Source organism: Talaromyces rugulosus, chromosome I (assembly GCF_013368755.1).
Source record: "Talaromyces rugulosus chromosome I, complete sequence".
In the NCBI taxonomy this organism is placed as follows: domain Eukaryota; kingdom Fungi; phylum Ascomycota; class Eurotiomycetes; order Eurotiales; family Trichocomaceae; genus Talaromyces; species Talaromyces rugulosus.
In genome coordinates, this window is record NC_049561.1 from 5,302,327 (window position 1) to 5,323,092 (window position 20,766).

General features: G+C 44.9%; 8 protein-coding genes across 8 annotated transcripts; 4 read left to right on the forward strand and 4 right to left on the reverse strand.

Moving 5' to 3' along the window:
- Window positions 1–640: 640 nt before the first annotated feature.
- TRUGW13939_01812 (uncharacterized protein) lies at window positions 641–1,737 on the forward strand (the record flags this gene model as incomplete). The annotated part of the gene is made up of 3 exons (XM_035485009.1): window positions 641–677; window positions 745–1,044; window positions 1,109–1,737. 3 exons carry the CDS (start codon window positions 641–643, stop codon window positions 1,735–1,737), a joined length of 966 nt encoding a protein of 321 aa, XP_035340902.1.
- An 877-nt stretch (window positions 1,738–2,614) lies between these two features.
- TRUGW13939_01813 (uncharacterized protein) lies at window positions 2,615–3,499 on the forward strand (the record flags this gene model as incomplete). Its single annotated transcript, XM_035485010.1, has 1 exon — window positions 2,615–3,499. The coding sequence occupies one exon, from the start codon at window positions 2,615–2,617 to the stop codon at window positions 3,497–3,499; it is 885 nt and encodes a 294-aa protein (XP_035340903.1).
- Window positions 3,500–3,749: 250 nt separating this feature from the next.
- Window positions 3,750–4,611, reverse strand: TRUGW13939_01814 (uncharacterized protein; the record flags this gene model as incomplete). Its single annotated transcript, XM_035485011.1, has 2 exons — window positions 3,750–4,429; window positions 4,509–4,611. 2 exons carry the CDS (start codon window positions 4,609–4,611, stop codon window positions 3,750–3,752), a joined length of 783 nt encoding a protein of 260 aa, XP_035340904.1.
- Window positions 4,612–5,573: 962 nt separating this feature from the next.
- On the reverse strand, window positions 5,574–6,117 carry TRUGW13939_01815 (uncharacterized protein; the record flags this gene model as incomplete). Its single annotated transcript, XM_035485012.1, has 2 exons — window positions 5,574–5,721; window positions 5,783–6,117. The coding sequence occupies 2 exons, from the start codon at window positions 6,115–6,117 to the stop codon at window positions 5,574–5,576; spliced, it is 483 nt and encodes a 160-aa protein (XP_035340905.1).
- Window positions 6,118–6,849: 732 nt separating this feature from the next.
- Window positions 6,850–8,173, forward strand: TRUGW13939_01816 (uncharacterized protein; the record flags this gene model as incomplete). The annotated part of the gene is made up of 3 exons (XM_035485013.1): window positions 6,850–7,188; window positions 7,279–7,422; window positions 7,490–8,173. The coding sequence occupies 3 exons, from the start codon at window positions 6,850–6,852 to the stop codon at window positions 8,171–8,173; spliced, it is 1,167 nt and encodes a 388-aa protein (XP_035340906.1).
- A 495-nt stretch (window positions 8,174–8,668) lies between these two features.
- Window positions 8,669–9,639, reverse strand: TRUGW13939_01817 (uncharacterized protein; the record flags this gene model as incomplete). The annotated part of the gene is made up of 3 exons (XM_035485014.1): window positions 8,669–9,207; window positions 9,273–9,541; window positions 9,608–9,639. The coding sequence occupies 3 exons, from the start codon at window positions 9,637–9,639 to the stop codon at window positions 8,669–8,671; spliced, it is 840 nt and encodes a 279-aa protein (XP_035340907.1).
- A 531-nt stretch (window positions 9,640–10,170) lies between these two features.
- TRUGW13939_01818 (uncharacterized protein) lies at window positions 10,171–15,988 on the reverse strand (the record flags this gene model as incomplete). Its single annotated transcript, XM_035485015.1, has 24 exons — window positions 10,171–10,526; window positions 10,581–10,628; window positions 10,680–10,724; window positions 10,776–10,955; window positions 11,040–11,080; window positions 11,145–11,186; window positions 11,287–11,306; window positions 11,419–11,527; window positions 11,580–11,601; window positions 11,653–11,710; window positions 11,761–11,797; window positions 11,856–11,888; window positions 11,941–12,038; window positions 12,124–12,134; window positions 12,321–12,343; window positions 12,396–12,431; window positions 12,575–12,594; window positions 12,649–12,999; window positions 13,367–13,515; window positions 13,846–13,874; window positions 13,943–14,787; window positions 14,848–14,973; window positions 15,024–15,600; window positions 15,660–15,988. The coding sequence occupies 24 exons, from the start codon at window positions 15,986–15,988 to the stop codon at window positions 10,171–10,173; spliced, it is 3,585 nt and encodes a 1,194-aa protein (XP_035340908.1).
- Window positions 15,989–18,546: 2,558 nt separating this feature from the next.
- Window positions 18,547–20,597, forward strand: TRUGW13939_01819 (uncharacterized protein; the record flags this gene model as incomplete). The annotated part of the gene is made up of 8 exons (XM_035485016.1): window positions 18,547–18,943; window positions 18,998–19,068; window positions 19,119–19,201; window positions 19,253–19,384; window positions 19,447–19,709; window positions 19,763–19,845; window positions 19,897–20,223; window positions 20,295–20,597. The coding sequence occupies 8 exons, from the start codon at window positions 18,547–18,549 to the stop codon at window positions 20,595–20,597; spliced, it is 1,659 nt and encodes a 552-aa protein (XP_035340909.1).
- Window positions 20,598–20,766: the final 169 nt, after the last annotated feature.

A 20,766-nucleotide genomic window follows, 5' to 3' on the forward strand; every position in this document is an offset into this window, starting at 1 on the left:
TAAATGACGAGGAAAGCCTGCTCGTTCACGAACCTTGCTGCTCAGACCAAACCTGTTGTTGCCGGATGCAGGGCGCTCTATATAGTAGTTGTAGCCGAGGTTTCGGCCGAACTGGCTTATACTAGATTTCGCCGAGCTCGCGGGGATGACACCACAATGCTATTAGAAATCAATACAAGGTAGGAATGTATGGTTGATAAGCGATCCATTACAGAAAAATATCGTGTTCTGCCGAGTTACGGCGGAATGCATGCATCGAAACTTGGAACAAGTCAAGTTATGAAATGCACTTTGTAGCTGGCCCTAAATATTACTAGGGATGAATGATAATATTTCATGTGACAGTAAATATATAAGCAATTCCGGTTGTACAATTGATATTTTTATTCTCGTATCATTATTGGCAGATAAAATGCTGGGTCTCTCAATGCATGCAAACTGAATCCCTGCTAATTGGGGAGACTGTGATGTGGCGCCGTATTAATGGCCGAGGTGCTACGAGCTCAATTGATTGTTTCTGTTTTTTCTCTCTCTCAATAGCAAAGTATGTCACCTCAGCAAGAATTCTTGAAATAGAAATATCGAACAATTTCAAATTAGCTAATATTAATCATGGGCGACTCGAATGAGAAGACCACCGATGAGCTCGCCCGAGTTATCTGGGCATCGCATATCCTGTCATACTTGAATCCCTACACAATCATTACACCAGGCGAAACAGCTAAGTTACATCCGATACGCCAGCTATCGACCAATACGCGAATGACGATGATGATGAAGAACTAGGTGATGACTCGGATCTTGAACAAATAAGTGCCAATAACCAGCTCTTGACGACAGGCAACGAAATCATTCGTAAGAAGTTTCTCAACTGCATTTGTGATCTACTTTCCCATACCAAAGGTCCAAAATTCGTCACAGCTGCTACGCTTAGGGAGAACGAGGATTCGATCGAAATTGATCTTGCTCGGAACGATGGATTTGATGCAAACGATGATGAGTACCTGTCTTCACTGGCTAGGTTCCTCGCTATTGAAGATGAAGGTAAGCACGCTAAATTTAATCGCAGTTGATGGAATTTGTTTTATTAATATTAGTGGACTACAAGAGATCTCTCGTCAAGAGGTCGTGGACCACTGCCATTGGTTCCTAGATAGAACCACCGACTACAACTTAAACAGGGTTGACTTCTGGGTTGAGAAGACGGTCGGAATATTAAAAGGATCGCCATACCGATCTATTCCACCTTCATCGAATGCAGACTATGTTCACGGAACTTGTCTGCTTGGCTGTTGTTCTGAGGTGCCAATAACAAGAACTACCACCACTCAACTTCTTCTCAGCATTTTCAATTATGGATCTTGGAAATTAGGAGCACCGACAAAAGCACAACAAGAAGACGAAAGACATGAATTCGTGATGCGTGCAGGAGACGCTATGCGCTCCCCGGAGGACACAAAGGCCGACCTCAAAGCTATGGTCCCTTCAGCGAATCATCTCAGAATTATGAATATGTGGCGGCTTTTAGCAAGACCAGCTACTAATCTTCAGATTATTTCTCAGGTTGCTAAATTGTTGCCACAATTTCGGTCAGTTACATTCATTAGACTCTCAAAACCCGCCCCGTTGAAGCTTCAGAAGCACCAGACTCCAAAGATATCGACGGCGTCAAAAATCTGGGACTCCCTTCTATCTCAGCCAAAGGATCTTATCCTGCATCAAATAAAAGATTTCTAAACAACTGCTCGCGCAATTTTCCCACTCACTGTGAGATTCACCTACTAATGCGTTATGAGAGAGAGCCCTTACTAGCTCCTACGCTGGACTTTTTCGGGTGTAGTAAGAAAGCCTGCTTTCTCTGTGACTCATTCCTGGATATCTCTTCGTTAAGGTTTAGAGTCCGTGGCCGCCATGGAACTTGCCATCCTTTCTATGGCGTTCAAATGTGTGATTCGAAGAGCGCACGCCCAAGGTTGATCACATTAGGTGAAGTTATAGTTAAAAAGATTGAAAAACTACTTGAACCAGAAGCCCCTTCCCGCGCGTTGATACAGCAATCTTCAGCTGTATCTCAACTGAAATCCGGAGATATACTGGACCTAAACCGGCAAAGCGAGTATCGTGAACGAGTTGATAAAAGTGAGCAGAACTATCGAGAGAAGATGTCAATACTGTATTCTCCATCCATAATTATCCCATAATCTTCTGCCTTTTGTAGCTGACAGCTGCATTTTAGGTTGAATCCAAGGTCTATTGGACCGCGACGAATATTTTTATGCGGATGAGAGAAGGCTTTGTGTCATGTGTCAATGGGCGTGTGCAAAAAGGTATACTCCCTATTACTCCAGCTGGTACTGCTCGAAGCGATGCCAGGAACTTGATTGGCCTTCGCATAAGCTTTTATACTCTCGATATGCCAAAATTTATAGAGACACGTCCATCTGACAACCACAGACTTGGAATATGGTTCCCACGAGACATGTATAAACCGAAGCTTGTATGGGCCCCTTTTACGGACCATCTGGGCACCCCATATCCCGTTTTTGATTCCTTCCTTGGCTCAAACCATGGAGTGCTTTATACAATTATCATAAGGGAGAATAAGAGGAGAGGAATGGAGTTGGACCACTACCTAACCCTATATTATCGAGACTACGATGAGATCAACAGCAAGTCTATTCACCACGCCGTCCAAGCATGCCACGGTTTGACTGTCCCGTATGAATTCCCCGGAGATTATGTGATCATGTGTGGTCGACACTCTGATCCCGTGGATCTTTTCGGCGACATGACACTGGCGGACTTTCGTCACGCCCTGGATTATTTCAGTACGTACCACGACCAGACAATTCGCGAAACCCCAGGTGGAGGCTCTGTACTTGCGGTACAGATTAGCTGTGCACTTGAGCAGAGACTTTATGCTCGTGACGCTTTCATCTCTGTGGCCGTGGATCGTGATTTTATAGGCACTAGCAATACTATATCACCGTTATCGGAGGCTCTGGGAAACTCGATCAAAATATGTAAGCTAAATTGCAACGAGCTAAAACGTGAGGGAGAGCGGATGGATATCTCATTGGAAGAGGATTTTCGCAACTCATATGCAGATATTCTTCTGACAGACATGGATCCAACATCTGAAAATTGGGGCAAATTCATTGAAGCTTCCTCATTCAGTGGCAATGTCATATTATTGAATGACGATCGAGCCGATCTGAGCTTTGAATTGGTGCAAACAATCACAGCCTACTCTCTGGGGGTTCTGAAGCCATTGTTCGAGAAATCCTTGAGGGGGGAAATCTCTCGTCAGGATGATCTAGCAGAAATATTGCCGGAAAAGATGATGGCGTGGAAACCAGCTGAAGCTTTTCAAGAGACCGAGCAACTTGGACTACGGCGAGGATTTGTTGCTAGGATAGATTCCTCGACGAAGAACTTGGCAACTCAAGAGTCTCGTGTTCTTGATGTAATAGACAGGATTTTGCATGGCCAGCCTTAGTCTATGCTCAGCTAGTGAATTTAATATGTGTATTCGCACCTACTAATATATGAAATGCTCTCGGCTACATGTGTCTCCGCAATTCGATTGTTGCATATAGCCACTGGAATTCTTTTTCATTTTTTTTTTCATTTTCAAAGTTCAATACACATCAATTAATTGATCGATGTATTGGGTTATATCTTAGGACATAGATAAAAGCAACGTTATATATTCTCAACGCTAACTACCAACACAGACAAGAACCCCATCAGGTCGTAATGGTCACTATTTTGCCCAAATATGGATTTTCCTCTCTCAATCCATGGCGGACGGAATTCTGAAATAGCCAGGCGCCCACTTCATTTCTGGAAATCACATATCCCACGGCCGGCTTATTATCTCCACCAACTTTGATGTTTGTCAACCCATTGCCCTTCCCATCGGTTAGGAAACTTGGCCGGATAATGATGTACTCCCTGATTCCCCTTGCCGTCTTATCCATGGCAACTTCTTCGAATATGAGGTCTTCCATGGCCTTTTTATCAACATGGGGTACCTTCAACATCCACTTATACATGGGCATCATCAGAAAAGGTAAGTCTCGCTTTTCGCTAATGCCTGTCGTGCTGAGAACGACAAGAAGTGGCTTTTTGTCATCGCCATCTCGGGCCTGATTTAATGAGCGTGAAACTTCGAGAATCGTCCGCATGCCATCCTGGCACACAGTAGGGTTATCAAGGGTTGGCTTGAGAGGGCCGTCAAAAATGAGCTTTCCGCCGATTCCGTTGATGATTATGTCGACCGGCTCCTCTTTGTGCACAAGAGCCTGTTTAACGGCACTGGTGTCACTGACACTACCTTGCACGATAGTCAAGTTATTGGCAATAGCCGAGTCGTAGACTCCGCGTTCACTCAGTAGATCTTTGAGTTTGGTGGGATTGCGGGCCACTGGAAAAGGGAAGTCTCAGTTCTAGCCCCAAGGTCGATAAAAAAAACACAAACTATGAAGAAAGTGGAAGTAGCTTACTTGCATTACAGTAGTATCCATTCTCCAATGCTAGGGTGAGACAAGAAAGGACGCACCCCCCTGTTGCTCCGAAAAATGCGATAGTAGGAAGATTGTTGTACATTGTAACAATTGACTTCAAAATCTCAAAAAATGTATGGATCAGTTGTTTGTGTCTTTAGTAAGAGCGGCTCTTGGCTTTCCGAGCTCAGCTGAATTGATGATTCAAGTATGTTGGGTTGTTATGTAGTTGTCGACTCGTGCAGATACCGTTTATTTATAGATCCAATTTCCAAGAAAGGGTTCAAACGCACGGTTCAGGATGAGGAAAAAGAAATTAAAATAACAATGAAAAAATTCAGCTTTCGGCCTCATCAATTATGCCGTTCTCCTAGCCCCGGCGCATTTCAGCTATAATCTACAAGGGGCCAATGCTAGCATTTACTGTAGACACACAACTCTGCTGTCACCATACGAATAGAAGACACACGACACGGTCTTTGTATCTAAATATTGGCCTCCAATAAGAGTGAGAAAAGCCAATCTGAGATCCGCGGGCCGCGCAGCATGCCCTATGTTTGGGGTTAGCGTCAATCGTATTTAACGTTAATAACTTAATACTAATAGTGTTTAAGCCTTTAAGTTCCATGTCAGCGCTACTTTAGGCCCCTGATCCTTTTGCCCAATAACAAACTCGACGTAACATAACATTCAGTGGAGTTTAAATAATTGGACGCGATGATCAACAAACTTGTTGACAGTAACGCAAAAATTATTTTTAGATCCAACATTGAAATGTCGTGATGACGGCTTTCGGGTACACTTTATTGGTATAGATGCATCGGCTTCAATAATGTCTCTACGCACAGATGGTGCAATGCTTGGTAGACTCGGCTTTCGGGTGAAACCACGGCAATTGGTATGTGTATATTACTTGGGGCATACATTGATAAGTAAGATTGATAAATTTCTAATAATAGAACTTGCAATTCATGTACCACTAAAAATAAACCTAACATACAATATTATTACTACCCTGCATATGTCCAAGCTGCCGAAAATCCATTCATAATGCATAATTAAAGTTTAAACCGTCACTCCGGTTAACCCGAGATTGTGGAAGAGAGTAATCAAGTCTTGCGCGACATTGAGTTCTTCAATTAATCCGGTGTATTGATTTAGGATCAAAAAGTCAGTGCCGTTATAAGTGACTGGGTCTCCTTGTTTCAAAGTCCTTCATAATAATAAGTATTAGAAGAGAGGATCAAGGAGAAGAGGCCAAAGGTTAAACTCACGTTGGCAGAATTGTAAAATTCGCTCCCATGACAGCATCCAACTTCCAGCGCACGGCAATGTGGTTCTCATGCCCTGTCCACGCGTGGATCTTAAACTCGTATTTATCCCATCCCGTACGAGATCGTAAAACAAAGGCACGGAACTGTTCTCGGGTTGTGATATTAAACGCCTCACTGCCTCCGTTCGCAGACGGGAACCGGTCAGCATGAAGGGTGACGGTGGGTGAAAATGTCGAATCGAGTAGTGACAAATTCCCATTCCAGATGCTCAAGTAGTTATTCAAGACGTGTTTTAGATGGCTCTGAGGCGTGGTCATTCCATGTAGTTCAGCCATAGTGGGATTGATCAATGGAGACAGCGAGAGTGAGATGACAGAAATCAAGGGGAACATCATCATGTTTTTTTCTTCTTTACTTCTTAGGCAAAAGGAATTAGACCAGAAGATGTGCCGACAGTGAGTTTATATACAAATATCTGCAGAGAGGTAGAATAATAGCTAGGCCCCGGCGGTAAAATAGAAAGAATTACCCAAACGGGAAAGTGTCGGCCGAGCGAGACTAGTGGCTTTATCCCACGGGAGATTGGGGCCGCTTATACGCTTCCGCCCAATTCCACGAGACTAGGTGCCATCCGCCATTCTTCTAGCCTCTCCTCCCCTCCCCACAGGTAACCCAGCAAAAATTTAAGCACTAGAATAACCTTACGCTTGTTCTGTTGCATATGCAGAAACTGCGGGCCACATGGTACTATTATTTGCCATTCTTCTGCAATCAGAGTGAGTCATGGTAGGCGTAAATCGGTCCAAGGCTTGTATCACCTGCATTCGACGCAAAAAAGGCGTGAGTAACCCAACCTCGGAATCGGCTGGAACAGGGGATGATTCATTACTGACCATAATCTATGCGGGTCAAAAAAAAAGTGTGATCGGCAGAAGCCTAGATGCAGCCAATGTCGAAAGTCCTGCATCGAGTGTGAGGGCTACGACAGGCCGCGCACTTTCGTCAATAGTTTCGTACAAGGAGGCGCCAAAAGTCCCGACATCCCTGGCGAGAGTTCAAAAAAGCTTATGCGGTCCGCGCATGAAACTAACGTTTTGGGATTATTCTGGAATTCCTACTTCCCAAACGGTAAAAAGCTTCCAGCAGGAAACGCCATTAGCACACTTGGCGGGTTGATGCATCTAGTTCAAGACATTTATACAGCAGATGACCTTCTGAGAAAGACTATTATTGCTTTCTCACTGTCTGCCATTGGCATGCGAGAAGATCCTTCCGGGTGGATGCGGGAAGAGGGACGCAGACTTTATGGGGATGCATTACGAGGTGCAGTAGTGATGCTGCAAAGCCCACGTAGGAGACAAGAGGATGGTTTTCTAATCGCAATACGATTGTTCAGTTTATACGAGGTAATCAGTTCTCCAAAATTTCCTCCACGGCATTATGAATTTTTCGTAACTTAAAAAGGATGAACAAGATGCTAACATAAGCACTTAAAGGCGGTAATTGGCGATAGCGACGAACAGTCCTTCACTTGGATGACGCACTGTTCTGGCGATGCTGCAATAGTAAAAGACAGAGGCCCGCTTGCTTTTAGATTGGGCTCTTCTCATCGGCTTTTTGCTGATGGAAGGTTGCACTTGGTTAGTGAAGATAATAGCTATGCTCTGCCGTCACTAACATGCCCTTGTTTTTCACTTTTTTTTCTAGATAATGACTGCACTTCAAGAGAGGAAAAAGTCATTTCTTAGTGATCCGGCTTGGAAGATGCTGCCCTGGAGCCACATGCAAAAGACCCCTAAGGACATTTTACTTGACATTCTTGTCGATGTGCCGACCTTGTTCGAGGCTATCGATATCATGTCCCATTGCAAAGACCCAAACCAAAAGGCCGACTACCAAGAACGTCTTTATATGGAGTACGTATTTCTCGAGAAGCGTCTGACTCATTGGGCCAGAGAGTTTGCTTCGGTTTTGATCACACACGAAAACAATGCGCTAGTCGAAGACGTGATCATGCCTCAAATTTTGGCTGCAGCTCATGTTTCAACATTATACTGGGTCACGTGCATAATTGTCTATGGGTTAGTAGGGAAAGTCCTTATGGCGGGCTATGGAGAAGAACCCTTCAAGGGAATATATGTCGACCCTGGCATTTTCTGTCAAGACATCCTTAGGATAACCCCTTTGTTTCTTCACTTCTCCACCGGCATTTTTCGTGTTCACCTCGCCACTCCTGCTCTAAGTGTTGTCATGATCTATCTCGGCAGTCTTCCGTCTGGGGAGATGGAGAAAGAGAAAGCCATGCTGGCTGGGTACTTGCGAGATCCGTCATGTTCCAGTATGCGCAAGTTTCTTGCGAGTATGAACCCGGAGGAATCCACAAAGCTATGAAAACACGCCGCTTCCTAAAGCATTCTATGACAGCTCATTGTTGCTACTTTTGTTACTTTTGTTTTTTTGTTTCCACGATATACCCAATCCTGTTTTGCCTTGCTATTCATGTTTATTACCTGTAATTTTTATATGATTTTTCATTGCCAAGCTAGTCTTATGCATACATATGTACTGTACGGTAGCATTTTTTAATAATTAACAAGGCTGAAATACAAGTTAGAAACAAGAATCTTATAGTTGTAGATTAATTGAATAGTTCCATTGCACGTTCTTTCGTAGTGTCTTAGTCCTCATTTACTGGAAATGAGATATTCTGTAAAAGACTTTCTTTTCTCATGCCTTACTAGTGATAGACATATTAAAAGAATATGAAAGCTTGTAATAAGTAATTGCTGATTAAAAAGGAACTGCTACTCATGAAATAAAATTGCGCATGTAAAAAATCGACTAGAGTGGTACCCTGAAAACTTTTTGTCGTCTCGTTCCTCTCACTTATTTTTTTGAACCCAACCCCCTTAATTTTTTAATCTTGCCGAGAAGAGCCGCCTTCAAAGCAATCTCTTTCTCGATTTTCTCGTTTTGTTCATCAACCCTTCTAGACACAGCATTTGTGACATCCATTGCAAATTCATCCCCTTTACAAAGAAGTAAATCAAGCTCTTTCTCGGAAATCTCTACCAGGTTTCTCCCAACAAGATTAGAAATAACATCTTTACCAAACTCGTTTATAAGTGGTGCCGAGTAAATTAAATGAATTACATGTCCCAAATAAGGAAACATTGGTTGCTTTAAGTCAATAAGTACTTGAAACGCAACTAAGACACGTGACAATGCTACGCATTCGAGCGAGGTCTCTTCATAGCGATTTCCAAAAAAGAACATTTTGGCCTGGTACATCATCTCAGCCCCAACGTTTCCGCCCATTAAAGCCGCATCACGCATTGCTTGATACGTCCCGTAAGCATGATTGGATCTCATCCAAGAATGTCCCTTGATGCCAGTGCGCTCTTCCCAGGCAGCTTGTTCCGGTCCTATGTAGATAGATATATGTTAGTATTGCGCTTACTTGGCAGGTAGCTTGGCTGATGAAACTTACCTACTGTCCCTGTGTAACAGTATTGACCGTCGCCCTGTAATACAGGATAGTCGCGGGTCGAGAGATATTCGAGCACACGCTCAATGACTACCTCCTCATAACCTCTCCAGTCGATCGCTGCCTGTGAGGCTCCTGGGCTCTCCATTATAAATTGGCAACGTATTAGCTTTGAATTAGACGACGCTAGATCAGCGGTATGGATGTAATAGACGGCTCCATTACGGCCAGCGAGAATTGCCGTGGTTGGACCGGGGTAGATGCTATGGAGCCTAATGCTATATTAGCACCTTTATCTGGAACATGTTTTAATTTAATCAAAGAAACTGACCACGTACTTTTTTATATCGGCAGCCTTTGACCAAGGCATGGCTGTAGAGGATAGTATGAAATGAAAGGGGATTGCGTTTTAGAACAGAAAGACCCTGCTGTGATTCAAGATAGCAGACAGGTCAAAGAAGGATCAAATGTGTCGAGTAGTTATTAGGAGAGTTGATGAAGTGTGAATGAAATGTAATATTTGAAGATGAGGTTACTGGGTTTATATAAGAAAGATAGTGCTCTCCCAGCGTTGATGTATAGGCGTGTTACCGCTAGATGAGACTGGTATGACATTGAAATCGTGAATCAGTTTGTTAACACTACAAAGGTTGCCACTACAAAGGTTGCCATGTAATATCAAAGAAAGCTTATTTATAGACCGGCTGTTTCCGCATGGTTATAAGGATAATTAACTTGTTTTATTCATCTCAGTAGAGAACCGTGTTAATTTATGTCAAAGAAATCATTTTCAGATGTTATTATAATTAGGCTTTTGGATCAACCACTTCCAACATCCAACTTGTGGAAATTTTTCAAATTATACACACACTCATCCCTGCATCTATTTTGAACAAGAAATTTAGACAGACAGCTCTGTCGTCGCCACCTTTTCTATCACGTGGCGATATCTGGCAATCTTCTCGCCGGCTTCTACGCACATGCGCTCGGTGATAATGGCAGAACGGCCGATATAAAGCGACGGCTCAAGCACAGAATCGAGGTCTTTGTGTACCATGGCAAAGTATTCGGTGTTGCGAATTCTTTCAATGAGGTCATTGGGTTTGCCTTCGTTTTTGACAACGGATCCTGCTTGGTGCGAAAGGACGCGGATTTCCTCGTGCGCCTCTTGTCGGCTTGCTCCCTTGCTGACCATGCGCATGATAATGTTCTCGGTGACCATAAACGGCAGCTCGGCATCGATATGGGAGCGGATCACTAAGTGTTTGTTTAGTACTTTGTTCTTGTGGCAAACAAAAAGGAACAACGAACCTCGGGGATAGACGACAAGGCCATTGGTAACATTGTCAAGCATCAGGCCTGGTTATTTCGTTAGTAAGAAAACTTGGACACAAAGAATCCTGGACATACAGATCGCATCGGCCAACAGGAATTGTTCAGGGATGTTTGCCCGACCTAATTCATTTATTAGTAACCAAACTCAGGATACAAATGTCTATGACGTACGAATAGCAGAGTCATCAAGGGTTCTCTCAAACCACTGGCTCGCAAATGTCTGGGCGGCGTTTGCGTTTCTGTTCTGCAAGTCTCTTCCAAGAGCAGTGATTCTCTCGCTTCTCATTGGGTTTCTCTTAAATGCCATGGCAGAGGAACCGATTTGGTCAGCCTCAAAGGGCTCCTCGATTTCTGTGGCGGTGTTAGTCTGTCATGTCGATTTGCCTTGGGGCTCCGATAAGTTTGTGGGGATGGTTGCTCCCAATTATAACTCACCCTTCAGGTGCGCTAGATGTCTGATATCAGTAGCGATACGTCTGTAGTCCAAATTAGTTTATTTATTTCACGTTAGAACTCATTGTTGAACAAGGGAGGACATACTGAGCAGTTGCCCCAAGACCGGAGAGCGCATTGGCCACTCGCCTGCCACCTCACAGTTAGTGATCACTTTGTCTTTGTCTCTGAGACAATGGAGCATCCTCTCTTTGAGACTGCATTGTTTGTTTCTTTAAGGATTACTCACAGGTCCACCTTTCTGGTATACTAATGAAGTTATGTTAGCCCTTTGTCTAGCAAATCTGTTTGTCCGGCAAATAGGGTAGGTGAAAGATTCGGCTGATCTTTCTCTATCAGGTGAAGGGGGTAGATAACATACTGTTTGAGTCGAGACTGAATAAATTCCTGGGAACCCGGCTTTCTCGCACAGTTTCTTATTGAGTTCGTCAATCTTGTCGCCATCTGAGTTGAAGATTGCCATGAAGGAACTTGAGGGTAGTCAGTATTAGCAAAACATGAGGTGAGATATTGAGGTCGCACGCTTGACTTCCGGTGGTTCCCACTATCAAAATTATTAGTTATTCATCATAATTTCAAAGCAGAGGCTACATACCGGCACCGCGGAATCGAAGCTGGTCCCGAACATTTTCAATGTCCTCCAAATCCATGACCTTTGCAATATTAGTGACATCCATGGTCTATTGCAGTTTAAAATACTCACAAGCTCCTGGATCCATTGAGCTGCACGCTTGCCAACCCTTCGAAAACAACCTAGTCAGCAATGACTAAGAAATGAATTGAGATTATAATGCGTACGTGATGAGCTGGGCGGCCTGGAAATGGGTGAACCTGTTCAATCGTCAGACTTGAACCATCTTCGAGAGCCAAGATGATAAAATACCCCAAAGTTGGAAGGTCCTTGTGCTTCAAAGCAAATGCTTGAAGGTTCTGAATAACTTTTGCTAGCTTTGGAAGCAAAAGATCCAATCCATCTCGAATCTAGCTCGCGGTTAGGTAAAGTCATGTTATAGTTACCGGGAGGGCCGGAAAGAAATAGAAGGATGATGGCGTCTAGAGAACATACAAATATCAAGTCTACAAAATACAAAGTTAGCTACCACGTTCTTAGAAATCAAGGGCCTGTGGGTAGAAAGCGTTGGCAGTTTCTGAATAACACTGCACGAGCGTATATCAAAAACCACTACCGCGGCATTTCTGACCACAGCCCGGAGATACTCAAGCTCAAATTTCAAGACTAGCCTAAGTCAGGAGAGAGCTTACCCGCATTGTCTGTGACATAACAGCTTCGAAAAAATCAGCTCATACATCTAAGCCTACTACATTTGCTGTACACACCTTGTAGCACCATAATGAATCACACCTGCGGCAGCACTTGAGTATAAAGTTAGTGAGTTTTTCCAGTAACAGATTTATTCGTTGCCAGTGAATCTTCGCGTCATATTTCCTTGGTGATTTACACCAATTCTCTCGGCGATTTAATCGGTATAGAATGGGTTATTGTGATGGTTACGTACGGGGCATCTTGTCCGAAAGCCTGGCCCTTGATTAGCATGACCTAGAACCCCGTGTCCAAATCCACACTGCTTACATGGACATGGGCCATGACATCGTGTCGACGGCGCTTCTCTTCTACCTGCACGACCTGGAAGGCCTCGTCGGTGATGACCAAATTGGCTCTCATCTGCTCGAGAGCCTTGTCGGTGATCTCCTTTATTCCGAGCTCTTGCTCAGACTCAGCCAGCCAAAGCCAGAGTTTTCTCCATGTCGCAGCCCTCGTGCGCATGGAGAACAGCGAGAGCATCTCCTTGGAGGCATAGCGGGAACCCAGAGGGGTTTGGTATGTGTCCAATAAACTGGCCATTTCTGCTGCGGTTTGGTGGGGAAATTGGCAGGATAATTGCCAATTGGAGGTTCCAGCGGATACTATGGCAGGGCGTTCCTGAGAAATTGGCAATAATGGTTGAGATGGGTTATCTACGCTCAACAAGCAGGGAAATGAAAAGCACACCGAAGAGTTTTTTTTTTTTTTTTTGCTTCGCCATATGACATGCTCGGCGGTGGGGCCGGCAGAAATAGCTGCGTTGTGCGATCGCCACCCGCGATTGCTGGGAATGGAAGGCGGTGAGGCAAGGCGGTGAGGCTGCATGCTGGCAGCCCCGCGGCAGATCGAGCTGGAATGCTTGGCGCCGTCTCCATCTCTCCGCTACCGGAGCCGTTCCGAGAAGGGAAATTCGCAAATCGACCGCTCACTAGCGTCAGGAACCGTTTTGAGAATACTGTAATTTACCGCTGTTCCTGTAATTTACGACGTTGCTTCTTTTCTTTTTCACCTTCTCCTTTTTTTCTTTGGCCTCATCGTCCACATAAGACATGCCACTAACATCACGCAACAGGCGTAGGAAACTATCCACGTCGTCGTTTCCTACATCATGCCGCACACCCTCCTCATGCAGTTCTAGACGATTCTCAGTCATGTTATACGGCAATTCGTAAACCGAGTCCTCATTTGTGCTGTCTTAGCGAACTAAGATCTAATCCAGATGTCATTGAACAAGCACTACTATCAAGCAATGTCATTTCCGTGTCTAGTTATCTCATTTAATTGTGCTTGAGTCTATTTATCCAATTCCCAAGTAGTATATAAAGTAATATAATTGACTTATATAACAAATCTATCAAAGGCTGGGTTTTGAGCAGCAATCCGAAGCTACTACTAATTGCGAAGCCAGGTTCTTATTAGATGGCACATCAAGAGCAGGGTTTCCCGTAAAAAAGTCTGCCGGACGGATATTCAGTTGATAGCACTCCACTGGCCTATATTGTTGTCAGTCAGCAAATCAACACGAAAAACAAATGCAAACGAATGAGCCAGGAAAACTTACATAACAGGCCAATCCTCAACCCGCGGGTTATGAGTGATCCCAAACACGCTCCAAACGACCACATCATCGTTCTTGACGTCGTCTCCTCGCTTCACGGCATCTGAAACACCTCCAATCTCTTCCTGGCTCTGTAGCGTGAAGTTTCCAGCAGCGTATAGCTCACCATCCCGATATTTAGTCACCCATACGTGATGTTGCGCAAACCGGGCTCGTCTAGCTTGGATCGATTCATTATCAGCAAGAAGCAATTGTGTAGCCATCGGCGTGAATTTGTATGCCACAGGATTGCCGCTGATAGGGTTGATTCTGTTTGTATTCGCCATTTTGATCACTCGGTTGTGTTGAGGTGCTGCATCAAACCAGCTTGATTTTTCGACGGGCAATTTACGGATTTCGTAAAAGTTGCCTTCCGGGTTGGTTGTCTTATTCATTGCCACAGGGTGGGACTCTTCCACATAGACCGTATTTTGGTGACCTTCAACAGCAGGATCAATGCGGATGCAGAAAATGTGCTGGTGGTTCTGAGCCAATACGCCGTTTCCTACCACGTTTCCGTAGTCGGACTGCTTTCCGGGGTCAATGTTCACAACGCTGACAATACCTGTTGCCCGCGACTCGACGGCGATGCCACCGGCTTGGTCGAATTTGTAGGCAAAGATGTATTCATAGTTGGCTAGCGTGATGATAAACTGAACAACCAGTTCTCGCGACCTCGTTACAACCGCACGTCCGGTCCGCCAGTTTGTGTGTTTCCAACCGATTCCATTGTCTTGCTCATGAAGGCAGATGACGTTTGGAGCAACTGTAGGCTTGCCTTCGGCATCGGTTATAACACCGTCAAAATACTACAATGTATCTGTCAGTTGCCAATCATGTTTCATTGGTGCCGAGTTCTCTTTTCGAACCTTGATAGCTCCCAAGCAGTCACAACCAAGTGACAAGTTGTTCGTGTAGTTGCCTGCTCCGCCGTCACCGAAATCAAATGCCTGCTTTCTGTGGAAAGGGTACCGGGCATCTGCATACGGAACAGTCTGTTTGAAGTTAGATTAATGACCGTACATATAATTATAGTAATTCTTACCATCTCACTGATGCTGAGTCGGTACATCACACTTCGTCCATCATAGTAGACATCATGAATGGTTGCACCTTCGCGCGGGTTAAATCCAACACGAAATCTCCACTTCTGCCATTCAACCAGAGACTCATTCGAAACCTTGAACGAGGGACCGTCTGGTTGAAGCACGTTGAGTGCCTTGAGGTCTTCCCTGGTTCCATTGGCCAATAGCTCCGGCACATACTCTGAAGATGAGCAATGTCCTATTATATCCTCACGGAACCCCTCTTGAGTGAGGCCGTCGCCTCTTCCACCAGTTGCAAGGCGATCGATTCGGATAATCTCGCGTTTGTGGTAATCCATCACAGGGATGATGGGTAGCGGGTAGCCGTAGAAATTGGAGTCTGGGTTGCCAGATCGCTGGTCTTGAGCAAATATCAGTCCTTGGAAGTAGCGACTATCATCAGTAGCTTTGTCACGACCGCCATATGGCCATGGCTCGATGACAACGTCGAATCCTTCCGGGAGCTTGAATTCAGCTACAGCATCTTTGAATTTCTGAGACGTCTGGCAGGTCTCTACAAAGATTTCGAATTCCGCCCTGAGAAAAAAATATATTAACAATAAAATTAGTTCCTCCCACAACAGTCCGGAACATACAAAGTTAACGTAGCGTGGTGTTGTTTCCCAACAACGGTGTGTGAGACTCGCTGCCGCTTCTCGACATCGACAATTGCGTCATGGAACTCGGGGACTCGTTCAGAACCAACAACATCATACTGGCACTTTGCAAGACGTCTTGGTCGAGGAGATGTAGGACTTAACTTCCCACTGTGCTCCAACTCGAGGTATGGGATGAGCTCGGCCTTAGTGGGCTCTTCCAGATAAATTTCGCGAAAGAAAAGAACCGAGCCTGGATATGCGGCAGAGATGACTTCTCGCGCAATATCTGTTTCCTTCTCGGAGAGAATATCCAAGGGATGATACATTTTGGGATGGATGTTTGAGGGAAATTCGTAGAACTGGGATATTGTGTGTGATACGTAACTTGCTCGGAGAGCGTCTGCATACCCCGCAGCAAATACAACGTTGACAGGCAACAATTATCAAAGCATGCAAGGTTTAAGATAACCAACTGCGTGTGAATTTTTTTGTTAGCCGACTTTTGCTTTTTGATGCCGAGAAACATAACTTATAGCAGCCAGGACGCTCGCGGGACACAGTTCCCATTCCGAGCTTCCGACCTGACTTGTCGGAAGAATTTCCGACAGTTCCGACGCATTGTAGCAATTGCGTTTAATCTGTTTCCAGTGGGATTTGTTTTATTGGTCAACCAAAGTATTTAGAAACATGTACACATATGTCTGCCAAATGTCTTATCACTTGGCAATAAATTCATGCATATTGTCGGGATTAAGGCTTTAAATTGATCGTCGGAAAGCGTTCCGAGCTTACTAGTACAGTAGAACCTGGGGTAACCATCATTTTATTACGGCATCCCTGAAGATAGAATTTAGAGATTAACAAGAGAACGATAAAGAGTTGTCTCATGTATGAGATACAGATTGGTGACCACATGGGTTGTTTTTCTAACACATCTAAGCATGTCAGGATGATTCTTGCGATGTGCCCTCGTTGTTGACGATGGAAGAACTTTATTACCCTTGCCGTGTACATGTATGCGGGTAATATCATGATACTCAGCATTCTCGATAACGCTACGCAAAATAATTAATCGAATTAACCGCTCAGAGCGGAGAATCCCGAGGTCTCGGCCCAACTCCGAGGCCAACTCAATCGCCTATTGATCTTGTTCTTTCCTAATCAGGTGTTATTATGTTTTTTATTTCTTCCTTAGACTTTAGATTACCCTTTACGATGTTTAAACTTCTAGTATTACTCTGTAACGACAAAATATAATAGCTAGGCTAATAAAACTTGAGCTCTATAATTCCAGGCAGCGAACAGGCTTTTAATACATGTACCTTACTCTTGCCATAATAAGACTCCTCGACTCTAAATGTTAAAAGATTGAAAATATCATCTCTATGGAAGCAATAGTTGACGGCTACAGCCTTTGTGTGGTCATTGAAATATAGATGACACCGGTAGTCGTCATATACTGCATAGGCAACAACCTCGGAGTCTGTACTTATATCACCCTCAACCATATCTTTTATCTTCTTGAACAATTCTCCTGTATTGCAAACCGGTCAATATGAAGTCTCTTCATTTCAAGATGTGGCCCATCTTCAAACGTCAAAAGCCCGACATGGTAAAGAGAATCCCAGCAGAAATAATCGACTTGATTTTCGATCTCCTCTCGACAGCGGACCAGATATGCCTCGCATTGACTTGTAAATCATTATACGGTCACCATCTCGCGCTTCTAATAGCACAAAACAAAAGACCTTCCCAGCTTTTTCCAACCGAAATACGGCCAGCACTGTTGCGCAACACGGATACTGAAAACCGGTCAAGAGCGCAACTAATTCGCCGGCTTCAGAATAGTCGTTGGAGATATTGCAACACATGTTGGAAGCTTCATAGACCATCGTCATGGCGTTGGCCACTGACCAAACGTCAATTAATATCTAAAAATTGGCTTTGCATGCAATACGCTGGCAGGGTTGATCTTTGTCCTTGCCTGACCATAACGTTCCCTAATATGCATCACCTGATAGGAACAATCAAATTTGCGGAACAATTTCCAGAGCAATCTCGGTATTATAATGGCCTTGTAAAGAATCTCAACGACGGGTATGGATCCCTGCGGCATATCTGCATGTTCCAAAAACACCGTGCTGCGCGTCTTCGTATCGCAACAAACTTCTACTGGGATAAATATAGGAAGCTTCTACAAGTAAGAAGCCAGTATAAGTTTGACCTTGAAATACAAACCTTCTCGCCAAAGGAATTTCAGTTCAGAGGGATCAACGCTCCTTTACGGGATTCACATAAGAGTATCAAGAAGTGGCTTCGACGCTTCTTCGATGAAGCTGGTTCCAGTTTCTCAGGCTGGCATAGAGTCTGTTCGATTAGTGCAAAATTGTCTCATCCTGACAAGGATGGATACGAAGAAGGTCATAACTGCAATTCGAGGATCCTGAGGATAACTATTTGGCGCGAGCTGGGGGGCGGTGACTGGAGCGGTAAATGGCCCGACTGGGTTTGGATGCTTAATTCGCGCAGACAACGTATTATTGATTAATAATTTCCAAAAAAGGATCTTAAACCATTGCAGTCATTCGTATTTTAAGTTCATTTAAGCGTCAATAATTAACCGCGTGCGGATAATTCCCGAAGCGGATTGATGCTTATCCAAATCTATCCAAATTCACCCCCGCAGAAAAGAACAGAACAAAGGCACGCAGCGCCGATCGCCTGATCAAGTGGGGATCCAAAAAAAAGAAAAAAAATCCCCGTTTCGCTCTAGACTCGGTTTGGTCATGACCTACATATAAAAGGACAAGCTCGCGGGGTTCCCCGTGGGAAAAGGAGTGTGACGCTTGTCTCACGCGAAGAAACCCCAAACCCGCCGCCCATCATGAGCGACAAAATCAGCTCGTGGAATGTCGTCCACCGGCTGGAGAAGCGCTCGCTTCTCGTTGGAATCAACTGCATCGCAGCACTGTCTATTTTAATGTTTGGCTATGACCAGGGCTTGATGGGTGGTGTCAATAATGCCGAAGACTATATTGACCGCATGGGCTTCGGCTACACAAAGTACGTCGACGGCACCCCGACGCCCGTGATCACCAACACACTGCTGCAAGGGGGCATCGTCTCTGTATATTATTTAGGCACGCTATTTGGAGCATTATTCGGAGGCAAACTGGGCGACAATGTAGGCAGGATCAAGACTATTGCGATGGGTGCGCTCTGGGGCATTGTGGGTGCAACTTTGCAAACGTCAGCTCAAAACCACAATTGGATGATTTGCGGTAAGATCGCCTGACTCCCCCCTGACAGTCATACGTTATTGACACACCTTTTAGCTCGTGCTGTCAATGGATTCGGTACTGGAATCCTTAACGCCATCATCCCGGTGTGGGCTACTGAGACAAGTGTACGTTTTGTATAATTGCTGTCTATGTAGCCAATGTTGACTATAGCCAGGAACACACTTCGCGGGGCCAATTTATTGCCATTGAATTTACACTGAATATTTTGGGTGTTGTCATTGCGTACTGGATGGAATTGTACGTTCTATTTTTTACAGTGCCATTCGTCCTTCAATACTAACAGAACAGTGGCCTCTCCTTTATTGACGGCGGCAAATCAGCCATCAGATGGCGTTTCCCTATCGCATTCCAAATCATATTCCTCCTCGTCCTCTTCGTGGCGGTGTGGTTCTTTCCGGAATCGCCGCGTTGGCTAGTAAAGTGAGTCCCTGAAGTGGGTGCCCAAGTTAGTCTCTAGAGTAGTCGCTAACTTAGTGGGCAAGGGTTGGACGAGAAGACGAAGCCCGGTACATACTAGGCCGGTTACGAGGAGACTCTGAAGAAGAAGATAGAGCTCGTGCAGACTCTGAATTCCGCGATATTTTGAACATTGCGGAACTTGAGCAATCAATCTCGCACAACCACTCGTATTTGTCTATGCTGTTTGGCTACAAGTCGGGGAAGTTGCATCTCGGACGTCGAGTGCAATTGGTCATCTGGCTACAGATCATGCAGGAATGGGTTGGTATTGCTGGGGTCACAGTTTGTATGTTTTTTTGTCACCTAACTTTTTTCTCCATGACTTACCATATCATTTAGATGCGCCGACTATCTTCTCAATTGCTGGTTTCAATGCCGAAAAGAGCCAGTGGATTAGCGGATTGAACAACGTGTTCTACATGGTCCGTCGACCACCGTGTTGCTACTGAAATAATCTGCTAACACAATATTAGTTTGCAACCCTGATCTGCGTGTTCACTCTCGATCGGATTGGCCGTCGATGGACGCTTTACTGGGGTTCTATAGCGCAAGGTCTGGCTATGTTCCTTGCCGGCGGCTTCTCTCGACTCGGCATCAACGCCACTGCAGCGGGTGATACCGTCAAAGCATCTCAATACGGGGCTGCTGCTGCTTCCATGGTTTTCATCTTTACCTCTGTTTTCGGCGCAACCTGGTTGACGGTCCCGTGGCTTTACCCGGCCGAGATCTTCCCCTTGGCTGTGAGAGCTCGCGGAAATGCGTGGGGTGTTGTTGGATGGAGTATTGGAAATGGTTGGCTGGTATGGACAAGACTCTTTTCACTCTGGATATTTCCCGGATCTTTGATTTCGGCAGGCTAACGCTGGACAAGACTCTTTTGTGCCCAACCATGTTTGGTAAAATCGGCGAAAAGACGCTGTATATTTTCGGCATTGCTAACGTGATCACGCTTCCGATGGTCTGGGCACTGTATCCCGAGAGCAACCAGCGCACGCTCGAGGACATGGACCTTTTGTTTGCTGCTGACACGCCGTGGAACTGGGATGCTGAGAGCACCTTTGCGCGGCTCAAGGCAGAGAACCCGGACCTGGGGGTTTCGACGAGCCGGAAGAACAGCGTCTTCGATCCGGAGACGGGAAAGCCTATGCGGCAGGAACTTTCCCTGGTCTTGTGAGCTGTGGAAAATGGGCCAAGTAATCTTGAATTGAATGTTGAGATAGTATAGAGAGGTGGTGAGCGAGATGTTTACGTGAACACGATTACAAGCATGGAATTGCAGCTATACACAGGATTACCCATGCATGCTGAGGCAATACACACAACACGTACAGTCACTAATCATA